The following is a 24,163-nucleotide window of genomic DNA, read 5'->3' as shown; positions in this document are numbered from 1 at the left end:
AGCTGAATTTCCACTTTTGAGCAAATTGACCAATTGCATCCCATCGCTGTTGTTTTTTGAGGAAAATCATAACGATTATGAGCCCCATCCACTCAACATTTAGGACATATTATGCTGATGGTTTATAGTGCATTCATGGAGTAAATGAAATATGAACTTCAATTCCCCTCAAGTCAGAATAACAATATATAGGAAGAACGTAAGCCCAGTTAAATTCATGTATTGTCAGTAAAAAATGAACATGCAATCATTTAACTAAGGCTGTAGTAAGTAGTGTTCTCACTGCTGTAGCGAAACAGGCCTAGAAACAATGCAATCGGCTGGAAACCTCCGGTCTCTGGGGTAAAATGTATATTTACTGCAGCGGTAGTTCTGATAACAAGTCTGGTAAAGCCTTTATCTTCAAAACAGACGAGCACAGAAGGGGAAAGAACAACATTCACACTTAGGATACTGAGCCATCCAAAAAAGCACATGGATGTGATTCCAGGACCAGAAGGCCAAATCAAAACTAGAGCTTGCTAATTGACAGTTATTAGCAATTAGTTGGCTCCCCTCTTTTTCTAGTGAAGGAAACGATAACGTTTCTTGAGAACAAAACAGAATGTGACTGGCACAAACTCAAGAGATGATTAGCACCAGCATCTGGCTCACAACAGTGTTAGTTATGTCTCAGTCACAGTAGAATAAAAACAACAACCACCTGTGACAAGTAAGAAAATCAGTGTCTGAAATGTTTTCTTTCTGTGACTGATTGTAAACAGTTACAGTGACAAACTTACTGCACAGAGGTTGACCAGCAATGGAATAAATGACAAATGGTGACCACTGTGGATTAATAAGGTAATTGAACAGGTATTTTGATGGGAGGTAACTTGTTGCCAAATAATTGCAGTCTGACTCAGACTGACTGGAAACACATTTTTGAAATAATTGCTATTTCATTCATACATTTAGACAAATTGTCAACGCATTGGCATCAATCTGAGTTAATTGGAGACAATGAGTGCAACTCAGCTGTCATGCATCTCTTTGCTGGTTTCTGACTTTTTGCAAATCTCATATTTCACCCTGAAGTTAAATCACTGTCATTTTTCTTTTTTAAGTTTTAAAATTAAGTTTAAATTCTGAATTTAAGTTTTAAATCTCTGAAGTCATAACCTATTAGATATGCAATTTCTGCCAATTTATCACAGTGAATCACTGTTTTATCCTAAACAGGTAACAGCTCTCATTTGATTGCAGACCGGTAGCAGACTGATAGTAGACTGACATCATATTTTATCTTCATCTTGACACACCAAACATGCTTTGAAGATGCCAACTGGCTGCAATTATTTACAAACCTGGTCCCCATCTTTGAAGCAAGCATTACAAAGCCAACAAGATCACATGGCCATTGTACTTGCTCGCAGGGGTTTTGGTTGCACCGTAGTCTCCAACAACTATATTCCCCAGTGTGACTGTTCACTACTGACCAGACAAGATTTTAAGAAAGCATTTTGCAACATCTTCTTTGGCAATGAATGCACAGATATGAGACTGAAATTACTGTCCTTGGAAGGAAAGCAAATGCATGTTTATGAAACTACTAAACTGAGAAATAATTTTAGAGAAAGAAGAAGAGGACAGATTCTTGCTGAATTATTACAAGAAGAGAAATCCAGACACAGGACATCCACTAATCAAAGGGCCGACACTCCTGCTGTCCACTTGTCTGAGGAAAACACAGTGAAAAATGCTGACGGTTAAGCCATTGTTGCCCAGTGTCATTGGTGTGCATGTGTGTGTGTGTCTGTCTTTGGATCAAATTTGATTAGAAATTCAGCCAGTACAAATAATATATTGTGAGTGAGTGGGAGAGAGAACAAACAAATTCAAAAGCATTTCAATTGCCATCAAATGTTTCTGGCATTACGTGGAGAAAACTGGTATCTAATAGTTGGTCTTTAATTACTCCCAGCCATCTGTCTCCAGTTTTACCTAAAGCTGATCTCAGTGAGCTTGGCAGTACAGGTTTGTTTCTTTTCATGCCGTTTAAGCACAACCGAACTGAGCTGAGCCAAACTCTACGAGTGGGCACTGGTGTTTTCATCAGTCTTTCAAGCCAATTTTTTTAAGCAAACTTTTGAAATGCTTCAAACTACAAACAACATTTAATTAAGTGAACGTCCTTCGACTAGACTGAAGAGAAGGGAAAAAAAAAGGCTTCCTGGATGTCGCAAACAAGCACAACCAACAGAGATTTGATTATAGAATTGATTAGCATTGGGGAAATGAGTTCTTGTTCTTTGGTGTCAGCATTATTATATTATTCATATTCCATACAGTACAAAGACAAAAAGAGGTTTTTGTAATACTCTAGCATACCAACTGCAGCTAAGCAGGCTCCCCGGAGATTTATTAAGAATAATATTCATTCGATAACTTCTTCATTACCAAAAACTTTTTCTGCCTCAATTGTCCGTAGTCATCGTAGTTTGCATACAAAGTACTTGGATACAACGCAGCCTAACTCTTAAGCCAAACATAGATTAAAAAGGTTTGTGAAGGCAGAATAATGGTCACATACTTAAAGGGCATAAACACAAAATCATTTTGGGATAAGATGATCATATGAATATTTTCACAGTTTTAAAAAAAGGAATAAAAAAATTAACGTCTTTGAGACAGCGGAGAGACAGATGAACTCTAAATTTGGATTTTCAATCTGCTGTTGTCAGCCGTGCCGCCTACAGAGCTGTGACTGTCCAGACAATCCAGGAAATTAGAAGTTAAGGTACAAGTGGCTATATAGACCTGATCTAGAGAGAATTAAATGATCCTACAGTTTGGTATAGCACTCAAAACCATCTGCTGATCTATACACATCAACTACACACGAACAAGTCATGGCATAATACCCTCGCATTCAACCAAGACGAGAGACTTTACTTGAACTTTTAATCAGTCAAGTCTGGACGGGCAGGTATGGGCACAGTGAGCCAAGATTATTGTATTTACTAGAGATGGCACGATACCACTTTTTTATGTCCGATACCGATATCATAAATTTGGATATCTGCCGATACCGATATGAATCCGATATAGTGTTTTTTAGTCAACAAAACTGTTTTTTTTAAATATCTTGCTGCATTTTGTATAAGTTCATACTCAAGTTTAAAACAACAACTACACTAAAGCTATTCTGTTATACCTGTATGCAAAAAAAAATATTTCATAGTTCAGCAATACTGATCAATCTAATAAACTTAAACCTACACCATCCTCCCTATTCTGGTATTTTAAAGAGTACTTAGCGTAAATATTAAGCAACCTAACTAATAGGGTTCCAACTCCCAGCAACAACAAAAATAAATAAATAAAAAATAGGGAACCACCCCTCACACTCCACCTCATGATGCTTAATCAACGTAATCAACCTTAATTTGATGCAGTGTGAAAAAAAAATGCACAGAAATCAATTATTTTTCAAGAAATATTAAATAGATTCAACAGCTTTCTTCAACAAAATTGCAGACTGCACAGATGGTACCTTCCCAAAGGAAAAAGTACTATAGCTTACTAGGGTATATATTAGACTTAATAGTTACTATATACAGTAATTGACTTTTTTTTTTTTTTTTTTTTTTTAAATGACATCAGAAACAGCAGTATGCGACATTACGTGATGGCAGAGCTTCAGTTCATCCTTTGTCTTTTTTTTTTTTTTTTTTTTTTTAATAAATAGGACAGGGGGAATGAATGAGAGAAAGAGGGGGAGAGAAAGAAAGAAAACCAAAGGGGAGAAGAGACGGTGAGAAGGGGGGGGAAGAGAGAGAGAAAAAAAAAAAAAAGAACTCCTGGGTCACCTGTATGGAGAAAAAAAACAAACAAACAAAAAAAACAAACAGAGGAGACAGCAAACAACAAAGAGTAACATAATAATAGAGAAAACAAAGCACCATCACAATAAACTAGCTAGTCATAGATATCAATATTTACTAAATAATAAACGATATTGTGCAGCACGCAAGATAGACAGCGCACAGTGTGCTTTGAGGCAGCAGCCAAGAAAGCTTTAGTCCGCGTCTGTGAATACCCATGTGTGCATACCTGTGTGGATCAGCATGCTTGCATTCCAAAGGTTTCTCCATGTAATGATCTGCTAGGGAGTGTGGGGGGGCCACAGCCCCGTCCTCCAGGGTGTGAAGCGGGTATGGAGGAGATCAAAACTCCAGACATCCAGAGGCCCCCAGAACACAAGAGACCATGGAAGACCAACAGAGGGGCAGCCGCGCCACTGTTCCAGTAAGAGCTGAGGAGAGTCCCAGATGAGGGCTCGCCCAGCAGCCGCGGAGCAGAAGTCAGGGGGAGTTGCAGTGACGCGCCCGTGAGCTCCGCCGGCCCCCAGCTGTGCCTGAGTGACCGAGCCCCAGGCCGAGAGGCCGGGGGCACCCCACCTCCAAAGGGGCCCGAGCGAGCCCCAGGCCCCAGGCCCCGACAAGCGGCCGCCAAGGAGTGAGCCGGTGTGTACCCGGACGCCCACCCCCAGACACAAAGAACCACCAACACACCGACTTCTATTCATTTTACATCAAATTAAAACTTTGGGTGTCAGATAATTATTTATTAAAAGCTAGACATTTTAAATGAGAATAAGAAAGAAAAGTATGTCTTTGTGCCCCCTTTTCCCTGTTAATGCCCTATCGGCCCCCCTGGCTAAACTTTGCTAGATCCGCCCCTGCACAGTTACCAGCGTCAGCTACGTAGAAAAAGATCCTCGAGTAGAAAGTAATATTAAATACATTCTAACAACAGCTTATCAAGCTTAAACGTACTGCTGTTGTTCAGCCGCTGGTTTCCTCTTTCTGGTGCAAAGTGGGCCAAAAACAAACAAGAGAAACGGACTCGCGACAGAAAAGCCGATCAGCTGATCATTAAGCAGTTTCATGATTGAAGTAGCAGCAAGAAGAGGCAGTCGCTCCATATATCGCTTGTTAAGCTTAATGCAGGAATGCTTTACATTCAAAGATGGACTTACACACTTGCTTTACTTCTCTCGGGATAACTTTGTCGGAGATGAAATGCCGGGTTGCTAGCGAAGCTCCACATGCTATCCAGACCACCGACAGGTCCCGCATGCCACAGCCGCTCTATCACGTGATGCATACTGCTCCGACGTGCTAACGTTCTGAGGCGAGTTATGGCGTGTTGCAAGTTTTGTGAGGTGCTTTCGTGATATTTAATGGATCGGATTACATTTTTTATTTTTCTCCGATATCCAATCCAGTAATTTAGGTCAGTATCGGACCGATACCGATACGTAATATCGGATCGGTCCATCTCTAGTATTTACCTCTGCTATGTTGGCTTGACCTGTCTTTGACTGCTATTGGATTAATATTAAGTAGTGCTGTCAGCATTAATCTTGTTGAAATGACGTTAACGCCATAACTGCATCAACGCGGATAATCTCTGTTAGCGAGTTAACGCGTATCGCCCCGTGCATGGGGCTGCATGGCGCTAACGCGTTAACGAGCTAACCGCGTTAACGAGCTAACCGCGTTAACGAGCTAACCGCGCTAAAGCGTTGACGCCGTGCAGCCCTCGCACGCGGCAATCCGCGTTAACGAGCTAACGGAGATTTGCCGCGATAATGCGGTTATGGCGTTAATATCATTTTAACTAGATTAACGCTGACAGCAGTAATATTAAGTTTACTGTTTCTTCCATTGACAGCTCAGTATTTTGGGAGGCAAGTTGAAGCAGCTTTTCGAGGTTGTTAGACGTACCGCCATTCTTCAGTGTTTATTTCATAGAGCAAAAGTAAAGCAGAAGAGGAGCTTTGAGTTGTGGAAACGTATGTTGATTGATGAGATGGTGAATGTAGTGTGTGCACCTATCATTAGAAAATATATTAATGCTGGTATGCAAGAGCTCTTAATGTTACCCTTAAAAAAACCAAACAAACAAACAGTAAATAAACACCAAGAACAATACGTGGAGAAATGAACCGAAGGCAGAGTCCAGATGTGTGGAGAACTATGACTTCAGTGAAATATGAAACTCTTTATACAGATCCCATCAGCTTGCTCAGAGTCATCCACCACTTGGCAAACCAACGTAGAATGAACATGTACAGCTTCAAACGTCCAAAACAGGGGGTGACATTGTGTTGCCAACTGCTGGCCAGCCATTATATCTCTTTATATTTTGAAGGCATTGGGTACTAAAGGGTTAGAAGGTATCTAGTCCCACTAGGACCTCCACAGTGGGTTCTTAACCCCCGGCTGTCTCGAGATACTTTAACCTTTAATACAACATACAGTGCGATAATTAGGAACTTTTCAACGGCGATACCTGACAGAGGTGCAAATGTCTAGTTGGATCGGACGCAAGATGGTCTTTAACTTCCCAGCTCACTACAGTCTATTCGATGTGAGATTGTGCTGTTGTGCAAAAAGTGCGCCAATACTCTCCTAGAGGTGCTTCCTGCACCCTCTATCCAGGCACCTTCCTGTAGTGCAAAATCTGAGCTGGACTATTTTCTGTTGTGCTTTGAGTGTCTGACAGGACACTCAAGAAACTGTCAAAAGGCCCGATGCTCTTATCTAAACCTAACAGTATAACTTATTTCACACAAGTATTCCTTGAACTGAGAACTGTAGAAAATATTCTGACTCAAGGTTGCCAAAAGGTTCATGTGTGTCATGATAATCTACATACCGACTGGCTGTGATTTTATATTCAGCATTCAAGTAGTTGAGCGGTAATATTCCTGTTCCTAGCTCTCAAACAGAAAGGGAATAAGCAAGTTTTGGTAGAGGTGTTCCTCAAAGTGTACAAAAGGCCTGCTGTCCCATCCTGATCTGTTTGGCATCGCTGGTTAATTTGGATGTCCAGGAGAATTTAGTACATAACACACACTCCTACCGAGATTAAAACATTTTAATTAATTACTTTCACTTTTGTTGGGGTGATATGACCACACAAATCTTCACGCACCTGGATGGCATGTTTGTGTGTGTTTGTTTGGGGAAAAAGCAGCACATACAGTGTGGCTATGGTTGACTCCTTCAAGTACATTCTCACCTTACAGCACATTACATCGCCTATATAAATATATACTGGAACAAAGACCGACGCACAAACTTGCACGAACACACGTACCGACTTGGAAAGAGGAAAAGAATGAAGGACAGAGTTGATACTGGAGTCTCAGAAGTAAGGAAAAGAAAGAAAGAGAGGAAGGAAAGAAGTGTGAGTGAGCAAGAACGAGCTAAACTGAGAACAATGAACAGAGGGGGGGGGGGGGGGGAAGGGGAAAAAAAGGAGAGGCGTCAAAGAAAAAGGAAAAAATAAGTGAGCCCAGATGAGCCATACATAGCAACGGAGGCACCAGCCAACTCCCAATCGTCTTTCTTTTTGCACCCCTCCCCGCATCCACCACCACCATCAACTCACCCACCCCATCTTCTCACTCTCTCACATACAGTCAGTCTCTCTCTCTCCCTCTCTCTCCATGGTTATCAGAGGTCGTGCTCAATAGAATAAATTTCCCTGGTTGCTAGGCAATCCCATAAAGCGGCGAGAACGAGCAAAGTGATATAAATAATGTATTTGCATTATCTAATCAGCTGACAACCACCCCCTCCCACACGCAGAGAGGAGAGAGAGTGCGAGCGAGTGAGACAGGCATGGGGGGGCATTTGATAATTGGAACGCGATTAATTCATTGAGCGCAAAGCCTTCGTCCTTGAGAGTATGCATGCATATGTGAAGCTGTGTACGAATATGGGTTCGTTGGAGAGGGCCGAAAGTAAAGCGTGCATTTGTGTGTGGCTGACTCAGAGCAGGCTCCACTACAGAGCAGGAGAGATGAGATGTGGAGGATGATGGGAGTGGGTCAGATTCATTGCATACCGCGCCGGAAGCAAGGCTGGGCCATGTTTCAGGATCAGCTAACTGTCAGAACACAAACACACACGCGCACATGCCACACATACGCACAAGTCGACCAAATGCTTACCATAATGAGGTTAACAGCACAAACAGACAAATGTGTAATAGCTACTCCCATGATAGACAAACGTAATGCATGCTCAGTTGTAGCCAGTGGACTGCAGCGATCGAGAAATTAAACTGAAAATCCTGGTCTCACACACACACACACACACTTGCACACTTACAAACACCATACTATAGTCATATACTGGTTTCCCTCACTACCGCACCCTCCATCCATCCAAAAATACTCCAAAACCAGCAGCTGACCAGAGCAGTGAGTCACCGTCTGATGGCTTCGTTTCTTTCCCTCTCTTACAGAGAAACCATGTGGACACAGCTGATGCTAACATGAAGTGCAGTGAGTAAAGAAGTGTGCGGGTGAATAAGGGAAGATGGTAGCCACATTGCATGGGTTGGTGAGCTTCTGCATCGATTCCAGTAATGGGTTTCTCTTACTCACATTTCCCTTTCCCCGTCTAACATGGGTAGAGTGGAAAATCTACACGATGCTGTGTTATAAAGGACTCATGTCAAAGAAAATGTCTTAGAACTTTGAAAAACTTTGGTGGCTTTTGGATAATTCGGCTAATCAGACATAATCACCTTTCAATTCTGGTTTAATGCGCAGGCATGTGGATTGGGCCTGACGCTCTTAGCTAAATCTAACAGTATAACTTTTTTTCACAAAAGTATTCCTTGAAGAGGAAATGTGATTTCAAATGGAACATCAGACTCACAAAGCCTTGCTGTAGGATTCAATTAGGCAGGACAAGAACCCACCATGGAAACCTCACAGGCTGTTAGGAGACTTAGACCTTTCTCTGCTCCTGGTTCTGCTGGAGGTTTCTTCCTTTTTAAAAAAAGCTTTTCCTTCCCCTTGTCTCCAAAGTGCTCGCTCACAGAGGGTCGTCTGATTATTTTCCCTGTATTATTGTAGGGTCTTTACCTTAAAATGTAAAGGCTCTTGGGGCAACTGTTGTTGTGATTTGGCTTTATATCTATAAAACTGAACTAAACTGAACTGTATCGAAGCTAACAGTTTAATGTCAGTGACTTTTGAAATGAAAATTATTCAGACAACGCCTGCAGCATTTCAAGAAGACTGCTGAATGGTGACACTAGCTTCTGAGCTTTGTCACACTTTTTAACTTAAAAAACAGACTATAGCTTACAAAATTAACATCATGTTGTTTTAAATAAGACGTGAAACTAGCAAGGAAGCATTTACTGAGAGGATAGATCGAGTCAGCAGCCGTTTTTCTGTTGACTTCTAAACATACACTGCTTCTTGCAATCCGATGAGTCTCCCCCAACTGGATGTAAGAAACATTACACGTTTAAGGTAGTTATGCACTGGCTTCACTCCTAAATCTGGAAGCAACGTATCTTTTACAGTTTATATGCAGCTTAAATGACTTTAAGAAAGGCCCCCGATCTTCTAGTGAAAGCAATGTACAGTGCAGTACACACTGAGCACGCATGATAAGCCCACGGAAACCACTTGTAAACAGGCTCCTAATGAAATTGCATTTCCACAATAAATATCAGATCACATTAACTGTTGAGCCACAGAAAGGTATAGTTACCATGAAAACATCTTAAGGACATTCATGGAAAGTACAGTAGGTACTTTTGCAGAATAATAACTGAGGTGTAAGAATATCTACCAAGAATATCTTAAGAATTCCCCTTAAGGCACAGCAGAAAATGGGCCACTGGCACACAAAATGTCCACAGCAGATACTGTGTAAAAATAAATGGATGAACGCAGAGCCGCACAGCACCACAGCACCACAGAGTAACTGTAGGCTCATTTCTGGCCGGCTGATGCAAGTCACAAATATGGGCGAAGCTCCAAATAAAATGTCCCACACATTGTCCCACAGGCTCCATAACAATGCAAGAATGCAGTTATTTACTGCAAGCCTCCATTAGCATGCCTAACATAGTATAGTCCATAAACTTTAGTGTTCTACAAGCAGAATTTTTGTATTTGGGTCAATTTGTGTCTATTACAATGTGTGCCTCTGTCCAAGTGTACACATATAGTTTACTTAAAAAAAGCAAGCCCAAGTAGTCCACATGTGCTCCAAATCCGTGGAGGAAGGCTGGCATACACAAACACAGTCATGCCTAAACACATGCACATGCGTACACGTACTCAAACACTCAGACTGAGAACACATCTGTCCTGTAAGAGACCCAGAGACGGACGCTGCCAGCTGGCTTTGTTTCAACTTCTCACCCCCTGGGATTGGTTCTCTCACAGGCCAAATATGGAAGAGAAGCGTACCTCTGTCTAACCCAGTGGGACTGCACTTCTACGCACACAGACACACGCACATGCATCCAAAAGTGCGCTGCAGGAGCAAAAGCACTAGCCTTATGTGGTCACAAGAAGGCTAAAGTGATATCAGCCAGCACATCTCCGGTCACTATGGAGACCGCAGTCATTGTGTGTGAGTGTGTGTGTGTGAGTGTCGAGTGCTGCGTTTGGATTTGAGGAATATCCCTCTCTGGTTCGTTCACTGTGACAACAGAGTCAGTTCAAAGGTCAGAAGAGCTGTGGTTAATCCTGTGGATCATCTGGAAGACAGACTGAGAGAGCGAGAGAGAAGCGAGGGAGTGGGTGGAAGTGGGCGAGAGAGGATCTTTACAGTGCGGCAGTGAGAGAGAAAGAGGATCTGCTGGGATGAAAGAAATGTGGGGGAGTGATCAGGAAAGAGAGAGTGAGTCTTTAAGCGCTATTTTTCATTTGCTGGTGATGGAGCAAAATTTGTTTGCTTCTATTTTCTGAAATTTCAGGTTTGCCTGCAACAAATTGGCACGTCTCAGAGGACGACAGCAACGCACTGCGATAAACAGGACTGAACCACTCAGAGTTCTGACAATGACACAGTACAGCACGCCACAGAGGAGAGAAAGACTACACGATTACAGTATGAACAGTATGAGGCAGTATAAGTGTACTATACTTATAACAGTGTAAGTACTATTAGAAGCACATGGCAAACTTTAAAAAATGCGCTTAAACAAGAAAATTCCAAATTAACTTGCAGTACAACTAAGTTTCTGAGGCTAATATAATCTACAGCCGTTTGAAACATGAGGGATTTGTTTTGCTTCTAAAAGAGCAAAGAAGCTACCATTGCTAATATTAGCAGCTAATAAGCATCTGTTACAATTATAGCCTTTATGATAAAGGCAACATCACCCACTGGTTTGCTGTCCTGCTGTGAAGCTTCAAGCTGTGCCTATGAGACCATAAACTCGTCAGAAAAGTGTTCTGAGGTCATAGATGAAGCTGAGGGCTGCTTTCACACAGATTCCTTCTTAGGTTTTGCAGACGCATAACCTTTAACCACGTGACGTTACTCTTCCACCATTTCTGACGTGTGACAATCAACTATTTAAGCTCAAATGAAAAGAAAAAGCCAGTCATACTGGCCTACAGACCAGCCCGTTGTCACTCCAGAGGCGAACGCAAAACCTTCTGCGTTTTTATGCTACACGCCTGGTTATGGATGAAATCCAGTAGAATGACTCTACTCGTTCCAGCCATGTATTCCAGCCCTGACCCTAACCTTATCCCTAACGTTAACCAGAACTTTAATGACATTAGATAGTGTTTTACAAAGCGATTTAAGTAAAATGAACAAGTATGTGTAGATTCATTCCAAACGGTTCTCATGTTTCCTCATTTTTCCGATCTCGTAATATAGGGACATGTTGGGTGCCCGGAAGCGTAACATATCGACGATTTGTCACCTAGCGTAAAATGTTACACTTTGGGAGTGAGAACATGTACAGACAGGTCCACGAGTATGTGGCAAGCACCCATCACAAGGGGAAAATTCCTTGAATGATTGCAAGTGGTTGCTGCAGGTTGATGGGAGTCGCTAGGAAGTCACATAATCATAGAGATGGAAAGTGTTCCTCCTGGCAACCATCTGTCACTAGGGAGAAATGTGTGTTCCTGCATGGGTTGGTGAAAACATCCTCGTTATTGCTTTGCTTGCTAACATAATGCAGTGGTTGTAGTTTGAATGGAAGCAAAGTCCTTGTCTACAAACACAGCTACTCTCCGAGCTCTAAGGAAACTGTGAAAAGTGCAAAACAAACAGGAAATGGAGACTGTTCACCAGTCGTGTTTAAGAAGTAAAACTCCTTAAACATGACTGTATCTGTGGAGCAAAACTTTTACTTTGAAAGTGAACCTTCTCCATTTCTGATTTGTGCCACACTTTTTTAAGTTGTACTACCACTCGCCTAGTAGTTTGCAAGATTTTGCAGACAAACGCCAACTGTAGCAATCTGTTAGCAACCAAAGCAATCACTGTAGGGTTTTTTGTTTTGTTTTTTTGGTGGAGCACCTTCTTTAAATCCGATTTCACCCAGTGAGAGCCAGCAACCTCTAGGAACCACTGCCAACCAGTCGGGCAAATGCACATTCTTCTCTATCAGCCAGTGATTGTACCACATCCAGCACGGCAGACAGCTCTCATGCAATGTGCAAATCGCACCCTGTGAGAAACCACAACAGAATCTGTCTTCATTTTTGCATTCAGAGCAGTCGCCGCCTGCTGGTTTGCAGGTTTAAAGTAAATCCGCAGCCGCTTCATTTTATGTACACTATACTGGCAAAAGTATTCACTGGTCTGCATTCACACACATATGAGCTTGAGTGACGTCACATTCATAATCTATAGAGTTTAAAATGATGTCGAAATGTGATATAACAGCTTAATCTGGGAAGGCTTTATTGAAGTTTTTGACCGTTCTCCCAGAAGCACATTGATGAGGTCAGCCAGTGGATGTGACTGGAAAACAAGAATTCAATGATTTGGAAGGGTGAGTGATTACTTTTGTTAATACAGTGTATAGGTTATAGATTAATACAGTAACTGAATATAAAAGTGCTAAGAGCTCAAATTCATCTGTGTCTTGAGTGCTGTCTTTAGTTGTTTGATCAGATGGATTAAAATCTATATAATAACTCAAAAAATTGTTATCAAATATCAAATTAAAAATGTGTGCGCACACTGCCATGTTGCTACTGTGTATATAAGAACATGTGACCACAGTGGGACATGGTTTAGTCTGACTGACAAAAGTCCCCTGAAATGTACTTTTATCTACACGTATTGCTGTTGTTGTTGCGAGGAAAGCCTTTTCCTACTCTCTGGGAGGCGTGTTTATGAAGGCTGAAGGCAGCTGATGCAATTTAATTGTGACGTAATTTAACTTGGTGAATTTGAGAAAACTTTTAACTTCATTAAACAGCCCTACACTGTCTGAGTCAGAGCGTGTGAGCTAATCCACAGCAAGTCCAAATGTAAAAGATCTCGCGTGAAGTACACTTTTATATAACTTTGCTCAGTCAACTAGAAGCACTGCAAATACTTCATTAATATGTGTGTGTGTGTGTGTGTGTGTGTGTGTGTGTGTGTGTGTGTGTGTGTGTGTGTGTTTTTAGCAGACATCAAATAAGTGTTTGCACATGTTCCGCTTGCATATTACGTCAGTTTTGATTTAATTTTTAATTTACTAAATTATAGCATTTAAACATGTCACTGTAGCCAATCATGTGTTTGTGTGCATGTGTGTGAGAGAGGATACTGAACACCATGTTTGCATGTGTGACACTTGAAAGAGCAGAGCGTTACATAAGTTCTAACTTAATTTTGCAGCCTCTAAAGCAGGGCTGCCCAATCCCGATCCTCGGGAGCTACTATCCTGCAGCTTTTAGATGCATCCCTGCTCCAACACAGCTGAATCAAATGGTTTGATCTCTTCAGCATGCCATCATGTTTGGCAAAGGCCTGATAACAAGCCATTCATTTGATTCAGGTGTGTGGGAACAAGGATGCATCTAAAAGCTGCAGGACGGTAGCTCTCGAGGACCGGGATTGGGCACCCCTGCTCTAAAGCATCCGCTATCTCTCACCGTGTGCACCAGTATCCGTTCTCCTGTAGGATGCATGGCCAGGGCCTCGTCATACAGGCCTTTGGCTTCGTCCAGGTGGCCCCGGAGCTCGGCCAGGCGGCCCCGCTGCAGCAGCACAGAGTGAGAGTTGGGGAAGAGCGAACTGGCCTCGGCTATACAGAACTGAGCCTCCTTAAGCCGACTGTCTGCCATGAACAGCTCTCCTGCAGGATGACACGAAGAGAGAAGTAAAGAAAGGAGGTGAAAAGGTCAAGAGAGGAAAAGAGGTGGAGGGGGGAAAGAAAAAGGACAGAATGACAGAGGAGGGAAAACAATAAAAGAAAGGAAGTGATGAAGCAAAGATGGAGAGCCAGAGAAAGAAAAAGAGGAGAATAAGAGTATTAATGCCCTGAGTAACCCTGTGACAGTAACTGTGATGAACTTTGCTGTGAGTTCAGCAGCATCATGTAAAAATAATATCTGTGCAGTGCTCAAATACTACACACAACCACACACACAAACACACACGCAAACCATGAAAGTGAGAGTCGGAGCGATGTAGTGGCTGAAAGTCATGAAGCTGTTGCCTAATATGGCCATCACATATTAAAGCTGCCTGCCTCCTTTCTTTGCTGCTGGGAAGATGAGGACAAACCCCACACACAAATGTTTACACACACACAAAGTCAGAATCACGCCCACAAGCACTTTACTCTCCAATAAGACCTCAAAAATAAGAGCTGACCACAGGACCTGCCCCCTCAGCTGGAGCAGACCAATGTGCGGACCGGATGCTTCAGCGAGACCTGTCAATCATTTACGTGAGAGGACATTGGGTCAACAGGCAGAGAAACCCTGAGAAGGAAACCCTTCAGCTCTAAAACACTGACAGCATTGTGCGCACGTGTTACAGAGAGGGCTGTTGTGCAAATACATCGAGAGAGCCGTCTGCTCCCGAGTGCAGAGAACCCATGTGTGTGTTTGGTAGCGGATGTTTTGTTTGTTTACCTGTGTCTCAGAGATGCACAGATGGGAAATACTTAGTGCACGCATGCTACCTCTGCGAGATGAGAAAACAAAAAAATGGAAGAAAAAAAACAAAAACCCTTTTCAGCTGCCTCAGGGTTCCTTTTCATGGCTTCATTTTGGGGAAAAAGGTTTCAGTGAGCGATTATGTAAGACTTTCTCCTGCTGCTCATAGGAAAAAACTGTTAGATCAGTGCCTGCATGCACAGAGAATATTTATATGTTTAGAGCTAAGTATGTGAGTCTCGCATACTGCTAAATGTATTCCTTTTAAAGAGCCGTGTGTGTGTGTGCGTTTTTCTGTTAGGCCAAAGAGAATGTAAGATAAGAAGAGGAAGTGACCGATGAGAAGAGGAATGCTATGAAAGAATGAAGGGGGGGGGGGGATTGGTGTCCAGCCTTGAGCCAGGGGCCACACCCTTGGTTTCTCCCACACACACACTGCTCTCAGCAGATGAATAGCAGAGGCTCAGAGGTTACACATAGAAAATAACCTTCAGATTACACAAAGCCACGGGGGACGTGACTGCTTGGCTCCATTCAACCCCTCTTGTGTCGTAAAGCATCGAATACAGCAAAGGCATCTTCGCTGTGTGCATTTCCATTCTTGCCTCTCATGGCTCATCCACTCAAGCCAAGTGCAACAGATCCTCGGCCTTCATTTCCTGCTCATGCTCTGCTCTTTTATGTGAACTTCCTCAGGTAGGCTGAAGAAGGGTGGAGGCAACAGCAATGTGGATAACTGAGCATTGTCTCCTTAATTAACAGAGCAGTGGCCAAATGTATTTAAGCACTGAGACACGTCAGTGTCAACTATTCAGCTATTTCATTTTAAACACCAACAAGCCTGCAAATAGATATTCTCTTCCAAAAATCTGCTATACTGTAACGCTGCGTTCTCCAGGGTTTCGCATGTAGCAAAATTAATATTCTCTGAGAATTTCAGTGACTGTTGTGCCCGAAACAAAAACGCACGCTCACAATGAACCGAACGCACAAACAGTGTCTCACTCCCTTGAGCGACTGAAACTCATCTGAGCTGATAAACAGGTCAGCAAGGCGTTGGAAGACAGCGAGGCTGCACAGCTTTCATTCACTGCAACATCGCACATTCATTAAAAGGTGCCAGCGGAGATTGTATTTGTATTTACTGTAGGGTTACCTGGATTTCTTTGGTGAGGGCATCACTGACACATAGTCGAATGTTTCAATAGCTATTGAGGCAATTACTGTAAAGACACATTTGCATCTGGTGTCTGAGTGAGTTAACTCAGTTGCCATTTCCAGTTACTTCCTGTTTTATTTTGAAAAGTATGCCCTGTTGTGGTATCAGGTACTGGTACTGCTCTGTGACATCACCAGAAAGACCTACGCACAGTGCTTAGATAACTTCTTAGACTGCCACACACTGTATGATTTATGCCACAAGCTGCTCTAAATTAACAGAGCATCATGGACAATTATTTATAACACTACATTATGTGAACTACAACTCAAATGCTCCTTTTACAGTGTATAGTAGCATAAAGGAACTAAAATCTCCACACGTTCGACGTGGATGTGATCGCTCTCTGTTGTCAATATCATGTACAGAAAGCGAGGCAGATCTATGACATTGGTCGAAGTTCACTGAAAGGACTACCACAGAATTTTTTATGGTTGCCACAGGATGAAGACTACTTACTTTGAAGGTCCCCTAATATTTGCCTCAGCATGAAGTCAACAATGTAAGTTTTAGGTTTTCAATAACTATCAAACAGTTTACCAGTAATTTGCTTCAGTCATTCATTTTGCTTAAAAGCCCCTTTTCCATTAGTACCCACTCGGATTGACTCGGCACGGTTCACTACGGTTTAAGGGTGTTCCATTAGATAACAGTACCTGGTACCAGATACTAAAATAGTACCTGCTCGGCCGGGGTTATAAGCGATCTGAGCAGGTACTAAAATGTGACATCATCAGACTGCATGCCAACAATTGGCTGGTCGGGGAATCACTCAGTGAGCCATGAGAGCGTCTCCTTCACGAAAATCAAAACCACCAACAACGCCGTGGTCCCCGAGTCTGACGAAAAGCTACAGACCAACCAGCAGGTATACTGTTGCGTCGACATCCACCTTTGTTTAAGCGTTCGTGGATCATGCTAATTACGTCACGGGACGCTCGGACACATTACTATAACAACAACCACTCTCATTGGGTGAGTAGGTACTAATGGAAAAGGGGCTTTAGTGACTCGAGTCACAATCTTTTTGCAATCTTTTTACATGAACTGCAGACTGGCTTTAGTGCTTACTGATAAACATTAGCATGCCAGTATACTGAACCAGCAGTGTGAACAAGGTAATCTATCAGCTAACGTGTTAGCATGGTGTTTTAGCAGACGGGTGCTGCTCATGAAAACACTGTCATGCTTTGCTGAGCTGTGGCCTCGTTGTCTGCTTCATAGCTTTTATTTAAAAAAAACTGGATGACTAAAATGGTTTCTTACTGTTGGGCTTCAGATCACTAGGATAAAACATTGAATCTGATTCATTTGTCCAGCAAAGTTAATGCAAGCTTTGTCTTTATTTCATTTTTAGTTCACCAGTAAGTTAAAGCTCATGGACCCCAACATGGTTTCACGATATGGGCTGACCTTGTATCTCGGATGAGGATGAAAAGAGGTTCAAATCCCAAAAGATCCCAACCACAATAATTCCTGAAATATCATTTTCATTCAAGTGTGCGCTCTCATACCAGCCTGCAGCCAAATGCGTTCCAGGATGGTCCAAATATAGGTGGGCCCATGGCGACGGGTAGAGCTGAGGTCTGACACCTCGGACAGAGCCGCTTCAAGACGGGATAGTGCAACTGACGAAGGACTCTGTGAACCTGAAGCAGGATCATAGGTAAGAAATGGGAGCTGTTAGTGCTGCAAATGTTTCCTCATCTTGCACATTAAACCAACTAAACACTAAAGTGGTGATTTACAACCTGAACAATGAATATGCATATGTTAGCATTGATGAGAAGCAGACAGAAACTGTGTTTTCTTCCGTAGAGAAAAAAAAGTAAAATATTTCAAAGCCAGTAACTATAATGTCCTGAATCCCTGAACACTAAATGTGCAGGTTGCAGATCCTGCTCTAAACACAGGTGTGAGTCACATCATTGATATTTAAACAGCACATCTGGTTTCCGGAACTGGGTTGCAGACAAGCAAACAGGGCTTTTAATCCAGAATAGGTCAAAAGCTGGGGGATTTAGACTGACCTACAAATTCACCTTTCTCACTGCTATTTACCCAAAGCCATAGAGAGAGCAGGATGTGTTTAACTTAAACTAATCAATTCGGCATGTTGCAATCCAAATATGCACAGTGACATGTCGTTTCTAAAAGATTTGAGCAAGCGAGAGAACAGACCAGTGGAGGTGTCCTGGAAGTCAGGCAGGGTGAGGTGGATGGAGGGTTTCCTGCCGCTGGGGCTGACCTCTGTCCTCTCAGGCATCGGTATACTGCTGCTGTCATCTGTCTCGCTGTAACACATCAGAGAGGACATTCACATGTACTGTTTTTGTTTTTATCCGTGAGATTCCACCTGTGACTGAAATTAAAGATCAAGTCCATCTTAAATAAATTGGCTTTAATACACATAATTTGTGTATTACAGCTCGCTTGCTAATAATGAAAAGGAAAAGCAAAGGTGTGCGATAGCCAGGTCCTCCTTCTGCTTTTAGCATTTTGCTATGCTAAAGGTTATGCTAAAGCTAAAAAGTATCAATGACTCACTTTTAACATGAAGGCAGCATAAAGGAAAAATAAGTCAGGAAATGGTCAACAGATAGATAGATAGATAGATAGATAGATAGATAGATAGATAGATAGATAGATAGATAGATATTCTTAAACATTTTGAAATGGCTAGGCTAGCTTAAATTACATTGTTCTGAAAAGTATTTGTCCATTTTTAAAAATACATATTTGTACAACATTTTTCCTTAATAAATGCAGTCTCAAAAATTGCACATTAAAGTTTATTAGCTTCCTCAGTTCTTTCCTCCTGCATCTTTTCTCTGTATCAAGTTAGAAGGAGAGGTCAAAGAAAAAAGCCAATGAAACATGAGCTAGCGAGCTAACTGTGTAGTAGAGCTGGGCGATAGAACGATAACGATATGTATTGCGAAATAAATTTTTCTCGATAGAAAAATTAAACTATTGCGATAGGCCTCACTGCTCTTGTCCTCTTAAAAAAAAGAAAAAAAAAAGAACAGCCAATCCAAATTAAGTAGCGCAGAGCCGAACCAATCACAGCCGCAGCGTCACGTCACGTGACTTGTTACGTACAGCACAAGTGCCAAGCCGCACGTGTGTATTTGTTTGGGAAGCAGCCAGCCGCCGTGCCGCCTGGGTAATGGAGGAAATGAGTGCGCCGACTAGAGAAAATCAACCGAGAGCGTGACTGAAGGTTACCGAAGAGAAAACAGATGATGGTTCCAATGCTGGAGAGATTGTCGAATGGAAGAGCCATAGAAGCTCCGTAGTGTGAAGGTATTTCGGCTATTTCAAGTCAAACAGAGTAGCGCGCACTGTAAATTGTGCTGAAAGCAAGTCTGGAAATACAATAAACCGGTGCATGCTCAGTCTCTGACTGGAAGCGCTAATTCGTCATTCGGCTTTTGTCAGACTAAAGTAACTGTTAAAACTGTTTGAAAAGCTCAGCTATACAACAAGGAGAGATTGAGAATTTCCTTTTAGTTCTCAGTTTATTTGATATTGACAAAAGTTAGTCAGTTTTGTCTGTTCTTCTGTAAAACAAACTAAGATTTATTTTTAGAATTAATATTTTGTTTCTAAGTGGAATTGACAATTTAGTCTGCTTTGTTTGTTCTATTTTGAAACTTAAACGCTTTAGCGGCTGCCTTTTGTGTAGTTTGCAATATTTGCCTTTATTTATCTGAAAAAGTCTCATGTTCCTTAATTACATCTACTCTGTTCAACTTATTATGGGAAATAAATATTTAAATCAAAACAAGCTGCTGATTATTTCAGATTTTACTTGTGAGCAACGGCACATTTAAATCTTACAAATATAGTTATTTGGCTTATATCGTGATAGATATCGTTATCGCCTGAAATGAAAAAAACATATCGTGATATGAAAAAATCTCATATCGCCCAGCTCTACTGTGTAGCAACACTAATGCATGCTTCCATGCAGAGGTTCACAGTGTAACCAGTGTGATGTCGAGCATTATACTTGTTACTGTAGCAGAAACTGCACTTCCTGAAGTTCCAGCATGCCATTTATTCAAGAACCACTTGACTGAGCCATTAGTGAAGCCTCAGCTTTGTGGATGCATAGTAAATGCACAACATTCAGGGGGAAAAGATATTTGAAACCTTATTTCTGGAAAAAGTCATAAAATGTGAAGCCGTTTTTAATCAGATTCAAGTGGTGAGTCAGTAGATGTAGTTTTTTAAAACCTGGAGTTATTAAAATGAGCTTTATTCTAATTTAAATAGAGATTTCAAAAAAATACCTACTGGTGTTACCCACACACGTCTACAAGGAGTTTAGTGTGGAAGCTATGCCTGAGAGTCAGTCATCAGCTACTTTGAGTCATTGAAGTGGCCCTCTCCAATGTACTGGATGCAATGATTATCACCTGATGTGAGGTATGGACCATCTAAATTATTTTTTCTTGTGTTCTGGTCAGTGAAATTCTAATGTGTCAACATTTAGTATTTATTATTAGGTATAATTTTGTTTGTGTAATACATAAATAGAGTCTATGGAGGTACCTGGCTTAGCAAACTAGCTAGCATTAGCTGATGCTTTAACTTAGTGCACCACTTTTTGTCCAAATGTTGGTCAGGCGAGCACGAGACAGTCGTTGGTATCAATTCCTTCATGCTCCAGGAGCTGCCTGCATACTCTCGTCACATGAGTCCAGGAATTGCTGTGCACCAAAAGAAACACAGGACCCACCATACCAGAATTTTAACCCAATACCTAATGGCAGTCAGGGTGCTGATGCCTACCCTGTAAGGCCTGTGTGTCTCTCCTCAGATACGCTTCTACAGACCTTCACTGACCCACCACCAAGAGAGAGCTCTTGAGCAATGGCATGAAGGAGCTAAAACTTTTAACTGACTTCATGCTAAACTCTGATTAAGAAATGGTCAAAGAGTATATTTGTTGTTCATCCTCCTAGCTCCTTCAGGAACTATGTGAAAATAAAGAGTTAGATGGGAAATTTTTACAAAGAAAATACAAATTCCATGCAAATTTTTGTCTGTAATCGTTCTACCAGCCTTCATTTATAAATAAATATAATTTTTGCATTTGTTTTTTTTTACATTTGTATTTTTGTATTGGTTTTGGTAGTGCCTTTAGTGTTCAGTTATTATGAAGGGTAATAATGAGCTTTGCTGTATGTCAGTTCTGGTATTCAAAACATGAAAAAGGTCAACATCTCAAAAGCACTCAGGTCACAGGTAGAACATTATATCAGAAAAAGCATTAATGCGTGAACACACACACACACACACACACACACACACACACACACACACACACACACACACACACACACACACACACACACACACTGAATAACACCGTAGCAGAGACAGCCGCCCCCTCCCAGCCTCATCGTGCACAACAGCACAGAAACTATTTGAGCTAAACGGTAATGCACATTTTGCAGCGCACGATAAACAAAGTAGCGCCAATGCTTATCTCTCTTGTGCATGCTCACCTGGAGCGGCTGACATCATAGCGGCTCTGCCAGTGCTGCAACATCTCCTCACAGGTATGCAGGGCTGCAGCCGGGCCGAGCAGCACCTCTTCAAGCTTTACCTTTGTGAACAGCAAACTGGAACAAGAAAAAGCCACAATGCATTTTTGTTTAAATTTGAACTGTTTTGTTTTGTTTTTATAACCAGAACATCTGTTCATATAAGATTAACTAATATGCACATTAATCTGTAAACTGAGTGCATGAGATTGAAAGCCTTGAACAGTTCTTATTGTTACATAAAAGATTGGAGGGGATGTAAAAGCTACCAGCTATTATCCCCTGCAACAGACTTTAACCTTATTTGGTTACAAGAGTTAGAAAACACATCACAAGACATAAATTTGCATGCAAGCATGTGTGTTTGTGCTAGTGCAGTACCTGGGAGCTTAGAGCCCATAAACATATTGCATGTAGAATAATGCACATATGGATCAACAGAAGCAGAGACAGTAAAGATAGTCATCAACAACAACCTTTAAGAGTTGTGTGTGTGTTGAGAGGCTGATGAGAGGAGGCTGTAGAGTGTTTCCGCTCGGCCCTTTTAGTTGAAGACAACTGGTTAAGTGATGTGGGAGTCTCTGATGTGAAAGTCTGTATGTCTGTGTGTTTGTGTGTGTGTGTGTTTGTGTGTGTTTGCCGTTGTGTGTGTGTAGTAATTGCCAGAAGGGGCTCTCAGAGGATGGGGTCTGTCATGGGCATCACTCATCCATGAGTGTGAGGAGGGAGAGAGGGAAAGAGGCAGAGAGACTATGGTGTTTGCAACATCTGACGCCAAGCTGTCCACTGCCTCTGTTGAAGGCTCCTCCAATTATTCTGTGCTCTCCTGTCAAGGGGGAGGGAGGGAGTCTGGAGGGGGGAGGCGGTGGGATGAAGAAGAGATGGATGAAGTGATGGAGGGAAGGTGAGGATCAATGGCTGAGCGAAAGGAGTTCGTGTCAGGGGAGAAAACTCTTGTTGAAATGCGCCTCGTTACTGACTCACGGGTCGGTGCACGGCTGGGAGAAGGGAGTGTGTGCGGAGGGTGTGAAGCAATGATGGAGGGATTTTTGAAAAGAAAAAAATGTACGAGTGTGGGAGGAACGGGGTTGGATTTGCTGACATGCAGATGACAAGTGCTGCCGAGGGACGCTGAGTTAAGGATACGCCTGCCAGTAGGAGTCCACCAGAGTGTGTACGTGTGGTTGTGTGCATCTCTCTAGACTCCCCGTTACCGGTGTGACAAAGCGTTTAGAAGCTTTGTGATGATGTAAACCCATCTAAGTGTTAAGATGTGACAAAGTGTGTGTGTGTGGGTGTATCTCACGTGAACAAAGAACCGTGTAACCTGAAAGTTTGTAATTATTTTCTAATAAAGCTGCTGAGTTTCAAATGAGCATGTAAAACTTATATTGTGTAATGTTTGTACAACAAATAATATAAATTTCATACTCATTCACAGATAAATTACAGTAATCTTGCTTTTTTCTTCCAGTCAGTTTCAATTTGTCATTAATGAAACCCACTCCTTCATGGTAATTTCAAAATAAGAGCTTGCAAAGAAATAAATTTGCAAGTTTCTTCTGAAACTGAAAGAAAACTGGAGTTCATAGGAGGCCATTAATATGGTTAATGGAGCTACATAACTAAAAAAGTGCTTTGAAATCAGCAAAGATACCCTGTTGTTCTGAATCCCTTGTTTAATTTAATGAAGTTCAAGTTATTGTATATTGTGCACACTCACTGATCACTCTCTAATCAGCCAAAGGTGATTTAAGTGTTGGTGCCAGACGGGCAGGTCTGAGTATTTCAGGAACTGCTGATCTGTTTGGATTTTCCCGCATAACCATCTCTAAGCTTTGCAGGGAATGGTGAAAATGCCTTGTTGATACCAGAGATCCAAGGGAAGATTGGCCAGAGTGCTTCAACCTAATAGGATGGAAACAGGGGCTCAAACAACCAATCGCCACAACCAAGGCATCCATCTCTGAACACACAAGAGATGAAACCTTAAAGCAGACAAGCTACAGCAGCAGAAGACCACAGCGGGTACCTCTCCTGTCAGCTGAGGCTACAATATACATAGGCTCACCTAAACTGGACCACAGAGGACTGGAAAAATGTTGCTCTGTTGCAACATTATGATGGTAGCGTCACAATTTGGCCTAAACAACATGAAAACATGGATACAATATAATCCAATGAACGATAAAACTATAAAACTAAAAAGAAATGTCTCTTGCTGCTTTAATATCCTGCATCTTTTAGAATATTCAAAGGACTGGCTCACCTCAATATAACGCTTTTCCATTGTACTGAAGCGCCTAAAGTGCTTTATACAACATGTGTCATTAACCCAAGAATTTTCCCCTATATTTAAGTGTTTTCTCTGATGATTTCATCAGGAGCAACTCAGAGTTCAGTATCTTCTTCAGGAATACTTTGGCATGCAGACTAGAA

At 41.9% G+C, this 24,163-nt stretch overlaps 1 protein-coding gene across 2 annotated transcripts in view; it reads right to left on the bottom strand.

The window, feature by feature from the left end:
- ttc7a (tetratricopeptide repeat domain 7A) overlaps positions 1–24,163 on the bottom strand; it is a 68,251-nt gene that overhangs the window by 8,550 nt on the left and 35,538 nt on the right. For both annotated transcript variants that reach the window (XM_085428920.1, XM_085428919.1), the window contains 4 exons: positions 21,686–21,802; positions 18,348–18,460; positions 17,681–17,815; positions 13,937–14,139 (listed from right to left, as the gene is read on the bottom strand). In XM_085428920.1, the coding sequence (XP_085285046.1) occupies positions 13,937–14,139; positions 17,681–17,815; positions 18,348–18,460; positions 21,686–21,802 (568 nt within the window). The remainder of the gene's footprint in view (positions 1–13,936; positions 14,140–17,680; positions 17,816–18,347; positions 18,461–21,685; positions 21,803–24,163) is intronic.

Source organism: Rhamphochromis longiceps, linkage group LG13 (assembly GCF_057381845.1).
Source record: "Rhamphochromis longiceps isolate RC_006_pf linkage group LG13, R_longiceps_female_GT1.1, whole genome shotgun sequence".
NCBI lineage: Eukaryota > Metazoa > Chordata > Actinopteri > Cichliformes > Cichlidae > Rhamphochromis > Rhamphochromis longiceps.
This window is presented reverse-complemented; position numbering and strand designations above follow the sequence as displayed.